This window comes from Anoplophora glabripennis, unplaced genomic scaffold (assembly GCF_000390285.2).
Source record: "Anoplophora glabripennis isolate ALB-LARVAE unplaced genomic scaffold, Agla_2.0 scaffold488, whole genome shotgun sequence".
NCBI classification, from domain to species: domain Eukaryota; kingdom Metazoa; phylum Arthropoda; class Insecta; order Coleoptera; family Cerambycidae; genus Anoplophora; species Anoplophora glabripennis.
The window spans coordinates 246361-258939 of record NW_019416825.1 but is presented as its reverse complement, the minus strand read 5'-3'; the positions used below and the strand labels follow the sequence as shown (position 1 = coordinate 258939).

Below are 12579 nucleotides of genomic sequence, written 5' to 3'. Positions count from 1 at the left end.
GAACTGACCTGGATAAAGTCCTTTTTATTTGCGCTGTCCGCTTTGGAACTAGAATAGCCTGCCAGAAAGCTAATTTCCATTACCAGCCACATTCCCCACTTGCAAAACTCCCCAAAAACAAAAATAATCTGTGATTCTTGCTGTCAGCCATCCAAACTATTTGTTTTCAACACATCGCAAGGAACCTTAGCTAATTATATGTATTTCGAGAGGATATTTAAAGAAACTTGCTACATACTTTTCTAATTTGGTACGCGAAGAATCACGTTTTTTTTCCGTCACTGAGTTGCAACCCCAGTTTTCTTCAAAGTAGTTGGATGGCCTTGTTTTTCAAGACTCAAACATCCAAATGTGGTCTTTTCTTTGGCCACATTTATTTTAACACCCATTTCAATCTGATGGCATTGGTAAACCGGATCTGAAATATATCTAGCCAGTAGCCAGAGTAAAAGAATCCCGTTTGAGAACATTTCAAGAATTTTGTCGTTTTTAAAATCGATTTATTGACTGATTGACGTCACTAGGAGTCAATACTTATTGATAAAGTAAATTTATGGTGCAGGAATAATTTATTCGAGGTTTGTTGTTTTAACTTGAGCCTTGTCTAGGATATATTTACTTAATCTATACCCGGATTAATTAATGCAAGATGAAATATGGCGGAATAATGCCACCTTTTGTTCTAAAGTTTATCTAAACATTATATTCAAGAAAGCAATAACTCGTTATGGACAGGTGCTTCAAACAGGACACTTCAACGTAGACAATTGTTTAGTTCCCCTTGAAAAAATCGACGGTTTAAGGAACTGTGCTCGGTTAAGGTCATGATCATCCTACGTTACGTTTAAATATTTGCCGAAAGAAATCATTTTACTACATAATTTCTTTATAGCGCCGTAGGAACGAGACTTTTCCACATTACGTGATCCGGAACGTGTTTTCCGACGTAACAGTTGATCTCAAATCAAATATTTTGAGCATAAATTAATATTTGACAAGAAATAGCTAGATGGAATGACAATATAACAATAAAACGTTTAAGTTTTTTTAAATACTCCTGTTTGTAAGGCCTAATCCTTTAATATATGACGCATAAATTACATAAAAGAAAAATATTTGCACTTGGACATTAAGACATTATACATCTTTTCGGCAATTTTTTTCACACCATAAAAGAAGATTTATAGAAGTAGATATGATTTGATAAACTTGTTTTCGGGCTTCAAAGAAAGCAATAGCCTCGGGGTAATTAACAATTCAACCACAAATTTTTAGATCGAGCAGTTTATATGACCCCTACAAAACGTAGGCAAGAGTTTAAATTTTTTGCAATTTTTCTTGTAGGATATCACGAAACCAATATGTTGATGACCTTAGATTTGACCTTCATTTTTAGTATCAAAGTCGAACCCAAGTCAACTTGAAAATATTGAATAGAACACCCATTGAAGCTTAATGTCTCATTCTACAATTATTAGATAGAACACAACCCTGAAAATTTGATGGGGGGTTCCGTTCTGTTTGGGACACCCTATACAATCTTTATAACCGCAATCTTGTTGCAGCTGCTGCATCTCGAAATTTCATAATTTTCAGCCTCGGATCTTGTCCGTTGTCGACGGATGGCAGTTAACTTTTATTGGAAACATAAAGTGAACATTTATAACTCTACATTGCGAAATAACGATTTTAAAATTGCATCCCACCGCACATATCCGTGTGTGTGTGTTTCTATATTTACCTGGGTCTCAAGGTGGCTGTGGACGCTACTAGACAACGGAACAACGCTAACCTTCACGGCCAACTCGACGAGCTATCGTTTAACGTTTCGAACAGAAACCTTACGCAAAAGTAGGCGTCCAACAGTCATTTGTCAAGGGGCGAATGAGACCTGTTAGGATGCCGGAAGACTGAAAATTGTTACGTAAATTAGTTGAGAACAAATTTACATTTCAAGGCCAATGGCCATCGTAAAGAATATAGTCAACCTATCAATAATTTTAGTAGCTTTTTTAAATTGACGTTCCTCAAGGTACCGTTTCGAGACCTATTCCCCTTACAACCCTTATAGATGATCGAGTAACCTTCACTCGACTGTATTAAATATATATTAGTATGGATTTCGAGCTAGTTACACATTTTACAGTGTCGTCACGTTTCTAAACCGTTGCGTATGCAAAATCCTTCGTTTTTTGGCGTTATCGCGACCCGTACTTTCACCCTTGGGAGCGCGTGTCGCTAATTGCGGGTACTCGAAGAGTCGCCCGTGTGCTATCGTCGTTTGTTTTGATACGAGCCGTATCACTCGTGTGGCGAATGTTTTGGGGTACGATTTATTGTAAAGCGCGTCATTGACACCGCTGTAACGACGCCGTTGTAATTTAATATTTGGCGTGTCGTAAAGAGCTTTGGCGCGCATGGCATGTATACGGGGGTGCAATAAAAAGTTTATAAGGCGCAAACAATTAATCCCCGTATTGTTTGGGGAAATGTTTTAAAAAATGCTAAGCGCACAGCTTAGTTGTGTGGTTTAATAAGGTATTACATTTAAATATTTTAATTATTTATCAAAGAAAAACAGAATGTTTAATCCTCAACATTTTATGATTGAAGCAACAACAAGCCACGTATTATGTGACTTTCAAATGATGTAACCATGTCATTTTGCCTACCGTTATACCGAATATCCTTTGTTAACGCACAAATTCGGCAAATAGAGCACAAACTTCTATTTACTTGAAAGTAATCTTATTGGTTACAAAAATTCGTCACATGTATAATAAATTATAAACATATTCTTTGTCTTTTTGCGATTTTTTTTTCCGCGAAAGCGCTACGACGAAACTAGTCGCGACAACTGACCTCGCACACTGTTTTTGAGGAAAAAACTGGTTCTATTGCATGTTATGAATACGCAAACAACAACACTAAGCGCATTTGTTTGAGGTTTCTTAACTGCTACTTAATTTCTTGTATATTTTGTACTAGTGGAGTCAAGATAGATTTTGACTTAGCGCAAATTACGGGAAGGGAGAACTTTTTATTTTTCGCTTTGTAAAGTTGTCAGAAGTAACATATAAAAAGTTACCAACAGTAGAGTATACGCTAAATTATTTATTTTACAAATTAGTTGCAAAATTACAGTTTTTGCAAAATATATAAAAAATATAATTTTCTAAAAAAAAATAACTGCGCCATTCGAGGGAGCAGAACATTTTTACTCACAGATTACTCTTCAAAAGACGACTGAAACAGTGAGCGATATGGAAAAAATCTTAAAAATTTAATTTGAAAAATATTGAGCCCAACATAATCAATAATTTTAAAAAATCACAAATTTGACTTTTTAGGCCATACTTTATAGATCAAAAACTATAGTTGTAAATGTGATATTGAAACTTTATGAGAGCACTTTTTAAAGCTTAAAATATCTACTTTAAGATGGTGCATTTTATTTTCCTTAAAAAATTGAAATAATAGTTAAAAAACAAAAAAAAACATCAAAGAATTTAGTTAAGACCTTAAAAAAGTAAATCCAGCGGAAAAATATTTTTTTTATTTATAACAATAAGTGGAAAATTGTTATAATAGCAAAAAAATAACGTTTTTTGATGAATTGATTTAATATTCACATATTTTGTCCATTTTGAGGTTATACTCTCGTACACTTGTAATTATTTAATGTAATATTATTACTTAATATTACAAATAATCTTCAGTTTACATTTAAGGCATTTATATTCGTTTTCTTTTATGCTAAACCTGTAAATGTATGAGTTTAATATATGAATATTGATCCATTTTTAAAATAATTAATGAATAAATAAATAATAGGGGACGAAGAAGAGCAAGAACTCGATGAGATTTAAAAATTAATTATTTTGTAATAAATTTGTTTTATAAAAGATAAAACATATTTTCAATAAAATCTCTTTAGCCATTTACAATTATCATTTTTCGAACCTCTATATTACAAATATGAGCGAGTTTGATTTAAAATCCATAATTGTTAAATAAATTGTTTAAAATAGTCGGCAATATTGGATCAGCCATTTTGAATTTTCATTTTCCGACTTCATATCCTTGTTCGGCGACATCGAAAACCCCTATATTGTCAATTTGAAAGAATTCCATTTAAAATTCAGTGATTTATTTTAAATGTTCTTAAAAAAAACTATTTATTATTGTTGAAACAATTAAAAAACAATTAGCGTACAAAAATAAGTTTATAACTTTTTTCTAATACTTATCTCCAAGTAATTTCAAATGGTTTTAGGAAAATCCACGCTTCCCATAATTATTTCGAAATAATGCGTAATTTTAAGCTATCTTGACTTCAGATCTGAAACACTTCGGAAATCAACAGTTTGTCCTGAAAGGACCAATATCCTTCAAGCTGAAATAACAAAATTGGCGTCCGATTTGATATTACGCGAAAAATATCGGCCGTAATTTTTCATAATCGTCGGTTTATAATATTTATTAAACAAAGAAATAATACCCAGACATTTGCGTATACTTATCATATCGTTTACGCAGGCAAAGCACAATAAATAAATACGTTTTCGGCCCGACTAAAAAAAAATAACCATCGCGGACGTTGAGAATGTGCCGGAGACGAAAAACACTCGGATCCAAACAGAACATGATGGATTTTTAAATTTTCGCTTGTTATTTACACGACAGCGCACGTCAGTCAGTTCTGTTGCATGTCATATTGAGTTTTTCGCGTGTTGTTCGTAAGCGGGGTGTTTGTAAACAGTCACAAGTCACGGAAAATCGCCAACGGAGTGTATTACTTTGGTATTTGTTTGTTTCCCGAACTGATATCGTACAGGCGGTTTGTTTCGAGAAATGCTTGTTTACCTAAAAAACTCGTAGAGGAGTGAACGCTACTTGAAAAACAATAACTTGGCTCAGTGTATCAGTTTGAATTGCCGGAAACGCTTTTCGAGCAGGCTAATACTTTTAAATGACATGAAACAACAGTGTATTGTTTTTTAAAAATATGTACTTTATTAGCTCATTTATTTTTTATTTATTTTAAAGGCATTCTAGGTATGCAAAAAATACCTAGCCTCATACATAAGATTCTTAACTGATATTCCCGGAATATCATCAGTAAAGAATTTTTTTAGATTAGATCTCTTAAATACCTGGATTTTTTCCATCAAAGAATTAATTGTTTGTCTTCTTTTAGTAGGATTCTTGGGGAAATTTATTGAAATTATTTGAATCAGCTTTGAAAAAGTGAATATAGTGATGTCTTTTTTGTCAGGGTGAGATTTATTAGACGAACTAATCTGACGCACGGTTTATTTCACTATTTCATATTCACAGGCGGCAAAACATCTAAATATACGTGTAGAGGAAAAAAACAGTAAGCTTATCAAGCTTATTTCTGAACCACGGACTTTGTTTAGTCATTTAATTTAAAAATACATATTTTTATAAGTTAGCAGAAAATATGACCTCATCTGCACTTGAAAAGGCATATTTTTAATAAATATCCAGAATTTAAAAACACTGAGGCAAATTTTGGAACTGTGACGTTGCGCCAAGTGACTCATTGATGAAATTTGCGATTTTTACGGAGACAGCTCGAAACTGTATCAACAAGTTTTTCACAAAACCTGCGTCAAGCAAATTACATTTCCCTAGACTTCACATCCATCATTTTCATTGCGTCAAATCGCGGTTTATCGCATGGTAAATATGGCGTTGTTTTGGCTTCTGTCTAATCATTTACCAACACGACGGAATCCGATCATTGCGAGAATTTTTTTCTTCGGCACGAATTCCAGTCGGAAGACAATCGTTTTGGGTGAAGTAATACATTTATGTAATTTGCCAAGACGGCGGGGTATTTACGTATATCCCAATTACTTCGAGGTATTCCACAGGGGTCGGCAATCAGGTTTTCCGATTAAAATTCTCGTTGCGTAAACTCCGAAAAACCCGCATAATCTCCCCGAGTCGCCGCCCGATGAACGCATAGCGGTTGTTCCCTGGGCTGCGCCGCGCGTACAAAGAAACGACCGTCAGCTGTTCCAGCGATACTACGATATGACGAGGGGCGACGCGTCGCATACACCGCGCCTCCCCGCTCCCAGCCACTATATAACCGTTCACTTCTCTGACGACCGCGTTACTCCACCGAGTGCGAGTAGCGAGTCAAAAACCTTGAGGTCGTTTAGCACCACTCTGCGAGCTAGACCCTCGATCTAGTCACCCCAGAAGGACAAGTGAAGTGTTTTCGCAAAACAAAACAAATACCAAAGGGATTTATTTATTCACCGCCACCCGAGTGTGTTTGTGACTGTTCTAAAGTGCTGTAATTTCGTTAAAACAAAAATCACGGACGTACACGGCCTCAAAATAGCTATCTTTAACTTCTCCAACCGAAGCCCCAACAGTAAAATGGTGGGCAGTAACGGCACCATGTTAGCCATCCGTCTTGTCCGCAGCAAACTGAGGAAGAGGGAGGAGCACACCAACTCCGTTCACCCCGTAACCGACGTTGTGCTGCAGACGACGCCGGCCGCCACCCACATCTCGGCCGCCATCCAGCCACCTCCGCCACCCCAGGTTCTTCAGTCGGACCTCACCTACCGGGGGCAGTTTCTGTGGACGCAACCCCCGCCGCCCACGACGCAGTACCTGTACAATCACGACCAGGTAGGTGTCCGCTTGCATCTACCTGAAAAAATACCCTCCCTCAGTCCCAAATTTCCAAAACAAAAACTCCCAAACATCAAAAGTTCACGAAAATTGCTTCCTTATAATTTTTGACGATGTGTGCCACGCGTTTCAAATTATTGATGAAACACTGCAAAAGTTATGAGGAGGCAACAGTTCGAAAACTCCTAGAACCCCTAAAACTCCTAAAAACCCTTCTAAATCATTTGATGAGCGACACCTAAAAATTGAGGACCAAATAATGAAGGAATAATTTACACTCTTTTGCCCGTAAACATACAAAGACATTTTTAAAAACTATAAAAACAGTTTGCACACGTTTGTGTAAAAACGTTTATACAAAAATGCATTTGTTTTTGGTTTTATGTAAGGGCGCAAATAAGCCAGTCTTTTCATTTAAAGTTTCAAAATCAGTAAACGTCATTCTCAAAACATTTTCTTCAGAAATATGTAGCCTGCAGAATTCTTATAGCTGTTTTACTTTGTTTGTAGACCTTGGCTAGACTTATTGATGATAAAAACTTAATATTTAGGATTTAAACTATTCAATTTAAAAATACAAATACCCCAGAGCCTTAGAAAAGCTTCTACCAATGCAAAACGCGTCGAATATCACAAAATGTTCACATAAAAAGCCACGAGATTTGTATGTAAGGCTCACACCGCACGACCCCCCTGTCAAAAGCTGTTAGAATTTTTATCGCCTGATTAGAAATGCAGGCCTTGTCCAAACAATAGAAAAGGAAGACGACGAACGCTTCAAGGCGTCCCAAGTAACCTAACCGGTAAAAGTAGCCGTTACGAGTCGAAATGAGGCCAAAAGTTTACATGCTAATGTCGAATTAACATCTCAGTAGGCCAGATGACAGTTGCGAAACCAAACAAAAGAAACGCCACGCCAACTGTGCAATTTACCGTTCGGTTTTCGAATATGTCTTTCTAAATTCGACACAGTTCACCCTGTACGTTGCATAGTGGTCGTGTCGCAACGTCGAACGCTTCACGCTCGACGACCGTAACAAAAAACTACCGGTCATGGTTTGCTAAGATCGAAACTTTCGAAATTATTACCTTTTACATGCGCGCGAGGCTGTGGTTCTCACGGACGGTTTTCACTTTGGATTTTTATAGCCTCGAACCGTCGCCGTTAAAATAAAGAGAAAGTAGAGTACAAAAGCCCCAAATCCGCGCCGGTAACGGCACACACACTACTTTAAATAGAATTCGAGGGACCGTTGGTAGGCAATGAACCCATTCGGTTGTCCGTCTCTCGAGAGAGAGAGCTAAGAGGAAGTAAGACGGCAACCTGCCGCTGGTTGAACGTCTGCTGCACAAAAACAGAACCGCATGAATAAGTACTAGGGGGCTTTGGAGACATCTTGAGGCACGCATTATTGTCGTTGCACAAGGCCAGACGGTTTTTAGGGTTCGATGACACGCGAAGGGTTTATCGATCGAAACGAACCCTCAGACGTACGGCCGCACCAAAATATTTTCACCGAGGCACTCCCCCAGTGTTGCCAACTGGTAGCACGTACGGGGTCTAAGCGGAACAACAGAAAATCTTTGCAGTCAATGAGATAGTTTTCTTCAATTGCAAAGAAGAAAAATAGGTAGAAAATGCTTTGTTGCATCGTTCCACTCGTCGCTCATCAATAACCCCTTTTCCCAAACTGAAAATTGAAAGAAAACATCACTTTCGACGTCCCAACTTATGTTTTTCTTTTGTTGCAGGATACGCTTGTACAAAACCTGCCCGCAGAACGTCCCGGGTTCGTTCGCGGCTTCCGGAAGAACCTAGGAGGTAGATGGAGACGTCTCGTCAAGAGGAAACCCCCGACGGAAGTGTACACCATTCCAGCGGAGCTGAAGCCCCAGCTCAAGCAGATCTACGTATACTAGCCCTGCGGTCGGGTCCACCGGACTCGGATCCGGCCAGCCTGTCGGCCTTCCTCCATGAGACTGATTACTATTATATTAATTTCTACTCCTGATCTTTGACAATGAAGATTTAGTTTAGTTAGTCCTGTACATATTGATACTAGGTTAAATTGACTATAGCGTTTAGTTGATCTTATACAATCTTGTGATTTTTTTAAAAAAAAGAACTTGGGCACCGCGGTCCGATTTATCCGGACGGGTTGCGCCGATTTTTTATCTAGTAAAACCGAGACGCTTCTGTAGGCGAGAGCATGGACGTGTATAGTACGATTTTTGGCTCATATTGAGCTCAGTTACGGACGTTTTGGAATCTCCCAGTATGCTGTAGCGAATTCTTTAAGATTATTGTAGATTTTGAGGTAGAGCGGCCTCAATGCTAGTCAGATACTGCTAATAATTATGTCGGAAGTTGAATTTCGTTGTATTGAGTAAATTATTATAGTCAGTATTATAATTTATTGTCTAATAGCACACGAACCTCCAAATTTCTAAACAGCGAGATTAGTTACCCCCTGACCAGGCCCTTCATTCAAATATTTATGATTGTGAAGCAATAATGTATATACTGTGCAATAAATTGTTACTTTTTGACGTAGCTTTTTCAACTTACTTCCCCCTCTTGTCCTTAAAAATCCAGGAAAAAACGATTTTTTTTATGCAAACGTACATTAATGTATGTACTTTAAAATTGCGATATCAGCACACAAGGTGACCTGATATCTGTTACAACAATCGGAACTATGAACTATGCACCACGTAATGAATTTTAACCTGCAACAGTACTAAATTTAATAAATGAAACCGATTAATGAAAATTACATAATTAATGAAAACCTAAATTTTGATTTGGTTGTACCCTGCTCAAGTGTTACCGAAAATTTGAACAATGTTACGAAATACTACGAAAAACCCAGCCAGTACACTTAAAACTACTAGATACTAGCGACATATTACATCATATTATTTTTATTTGTTTAAAAGTGATGAACATTTGCACCTTTTGCCTGTTGTCATGTCATTTAAAGTAAATACTTCAAAAATCATACCACTCTAGTACTTCAAAATCCTACTATCTAAATTTTATCGTTCATTATTTGAATAAAATTATGAATCGACTAGGTATCAAATAGATAATATTATCTGCACGAGATATTGTACACAATATACCCTATTAACTTTGCCATTTTTTGAAACTATGGGTTATAAATTTAATAACACACAATGTGCTAGGTAATTTTTTTATTTATTTTGAATATAACGAGCGCTATTTTAAAATATAAATTAAAATATACGTAACATTTAATTCATATTTGGAAGAATTTCAATTTTTTCTCCATCACCGCCATCTATTAGTTGAAGCTTAAGGATGCTATGAGAGAAACTGTTATTCAAGAGTTTTCTACTATCAATTTAGTAAGAAAATATTCGTTAGGTGGCAGCACACTACAAATTATATTTTATAAACTTCTCTTTACTTTAAAATATCTAAATAGGTAAGCAAATTATTTTTATACAGATTTATTTATTTTGGTCAGTCTGTAGCACAATACGTAACAAAATATTTTAGCTTTCGCGTGCGTCAGCAGATATATTTATTATTGGGTGTAAAAAGCTAAACGTGTCGATTGAGGTGCCCTCTAAACGTCGAAGAGCTAAGCTCAGAACTTGTTTGCAAAGTTCACTGCATCATTAGTAAGGCAAATGTTTTCGAGATGGCGCGAGTAGTACTAGTTAGCTTCCAATTTAAATTTCATGTATTTATCACAAATTACGGAATAGTTTAGATTGGTTAGTTCGGCTTTCCCGCCATTCCCTGTTAATAGAACGGATCGCGTCCGTCAGGGGGTGCTAGATACCGAAAACTGGTTTAGTTATTTTCAGTTAGATGGCACTGTAAGCGTTCATTGTGTTTCGGCGTCTTTGGCTCTAACCTACAAAATTAATACTTTCATTTGCGTTCTGAGTTGTGTCTTGTGTCGTTGTGTGTTAGTAGAGTCTTTTTGTGTGTTTTTATATTTAAGTTTTCTAACTTTCGTGTCGTGATGGAGGAGTACATTGTTCCGTTAAAACCGAAAAAGTGCTGTGTACCGAACTGTTTAAATAGAAGCAGTAAGAGACATCGTTTTCCGAAAAGTGATATCGATCTTTTTAAAACATGGCTTCAAATTATTAAACCTGTAGATTGTGATGAACTCACAATCGAACAGATATACAATAGATGTTATGTTTGTGAAGACCATTTTTCCTCTGAATGTTTTGTTCCTGGAACGCGTAGAGGTCTTACAAGAAATGCAGTGCCTACACTTTTAATCCCAGCATATTCAGGTATGTACTAATAATATACTTAGAATAATAATACTAAGAATAATAATTACATAGTTCGTGGCTTTAAACAAGTAATATTTGTGTGCGAGTAAAATGTTAAACATCTTATTGCACCGATTGCCTGACCAATCTGTATCTGTGGTACCTATAATGAACAAGAATTTATATTTGCAATATTAAACATTTTTTGTGTAGACAGTTTTAGTTTTACTTAGTTTTTTTTTTTTGATTGTTTATATTCATTGTGCAATATTATTTCATGGCATTTAAAAATAATTTTACAAAATCGTAGAAAATATACTCTCTACCATTCTAGTATTACTTCATATCTTTGAAAAATACTTAGATACACATTGATTAAGAAACACCTTTTTAGGATTTAAGGACATTTCGGGAGAAGTATTGTCTATTAATATATCCACTACTACCAGCTCTACATCATCCGAAATGTTAACACCGTCCACTGCAGTTAAGTCTTCCGTTTATGTATCAGATGCAGAAATGGCTGGACCATCAACTAGGTCACCTACTCCTGGGCCATTAAGCTTCACTGAAATACCTGCTTTATCCAAAGAAGGTAAACTATAATCTGTTGCTTTTCATGTTTTTACGATTATCTTTATAATTGTAAATTATATTAGATAAGCTAATTCCGTTGAAGTTAGGAATTATTTAAGACTGACTGTACTTATTTATGGTTGTTATGTATTACATACTTCTGTTTTACAAACATCAGAATTATATGATATTTCCTTTTTTCAGAACATCAGAGAAGACCAATCTTGAGCCAAGTTAATACAACTCGTAGTACTTACTTAACTCCAAAGGCAAAACATTTCTACCAAACTTTGAAGAACTGGAGTAAAAAAATGTCGGTGATGAGCAAAAATATAAAATCTTATCGAGAACGGTTGGCAACTGTAGAAAAAGTTCAGAATTCCAGAGATTTTCAGAACCTCCTGCAATATGTGAATGATCCTACGTATCATTTTATTATGTGTCAGGTCAGAAACCAACAATTAAAGTTACGTGCAAGACGGTATACACTGGAAGAAAAAATCTTGGCTCTGTCACTATTTAAAAGCAGTGGAAAGGGTTATCGATTGCTCAGCAAAATATTTGCATTACCATCTTCCAGAACACTTACTACCCTCCTCCAACAGATACCATTTTATCCTGGCATTAATAAGCAAATTTTTGATAGTCTCAAATTATCCGTTGAAAATATGAAAAATGTGCAAGAGAAAGTTTGTGTTTTACTCTTCGATGAAATAGCGTTACAATCGAATGTAACATATCAAAGAAAACATGATGTAATAACTGGTATTGAAGATTATGGAAATGAAAAAAGAGCCGTATTAGCTGATCATGCTAATGTTTATATGTTAAAGGGAGTCTATAGACAATGGAAGCAGCCCATTGCTTTTACTTTTAGTCATGGTCCTGTAAAGTCAAATAAATTAAAGGACATGACTAAAATTATAATCAGGCAATGTCAGAGCATAGGGTTAGATGTTATAGCAACAGTCTGTGATCAAGGCAGCACAAACCAAACGGCTATCAATTTATTATTAAAGGAAACCAAAGAACAATGCATACGGGACAATATAGAAA

At 36.0% G+C, this 12579-nt stretch overlaps 2 protein-coding genes across 3 annotated transcripts in view; both read left to right on the top strand.

Annotated features, from left to right (window-relative positions):
* The window catches only part of LOC108911607, a 119022-nt gene extending 109791 nt beyond the window's left edge, over nucleotides 1–9231 (top strand). For both annotated transcript variants that reach the window (XM_018716582.2, XM_018716584.2), the window contains exons 5-6: nucleotides 6468–6678; nucleotides 8434–9231. In XM_018716582.2, coding sequence (XP_018572098.1) covers nucleotides 6468–6678; nucleotides 8434–8601 — 379 coding nt within the window. In that variant the 3' untranslated portion in view covers nucleotides 8602–9231. The remainder of the gene's footprint in view (nucleotides 1–6467; nucleotides 6679–8433) is intronic.
* Nucleotides 9232–10682: 1451 nt separating this feature from the next.
* LOC108911603 lies at nucleotides 10683–11553 on the top strand. The gene is made up of 2 exons (XM_023455521.1): nucleotides 10683–10965; nucleotides 11342–11553. Exons 1-2 carry the CDS (start codon nucleotides 10683–10685, stop codon nucleotides 11551–11553), a joined length of 495 nt encoding a protein of 164 aa, XP_023311289.1.
* The last annotated feature ends 1026 nt before the right edge of the window (nucleotides 11554–12579 follow it).

Coding starts and splice junctions, on each gene's coding strand:
- LOC108911603 (XM_023455521.1), top strand. CDS start 10,683: ATGGAGGAGTACATTGTTCCGTTAAAACCGAAAAAGTGCTGTGTACCG. Junction 10,966..11,341: donor TTTAATCCCAGCATATTCAG/GTATGTACTAAT, acceptor ACACCTTTTTAG/GATTTAAGGACATTTCGGGA.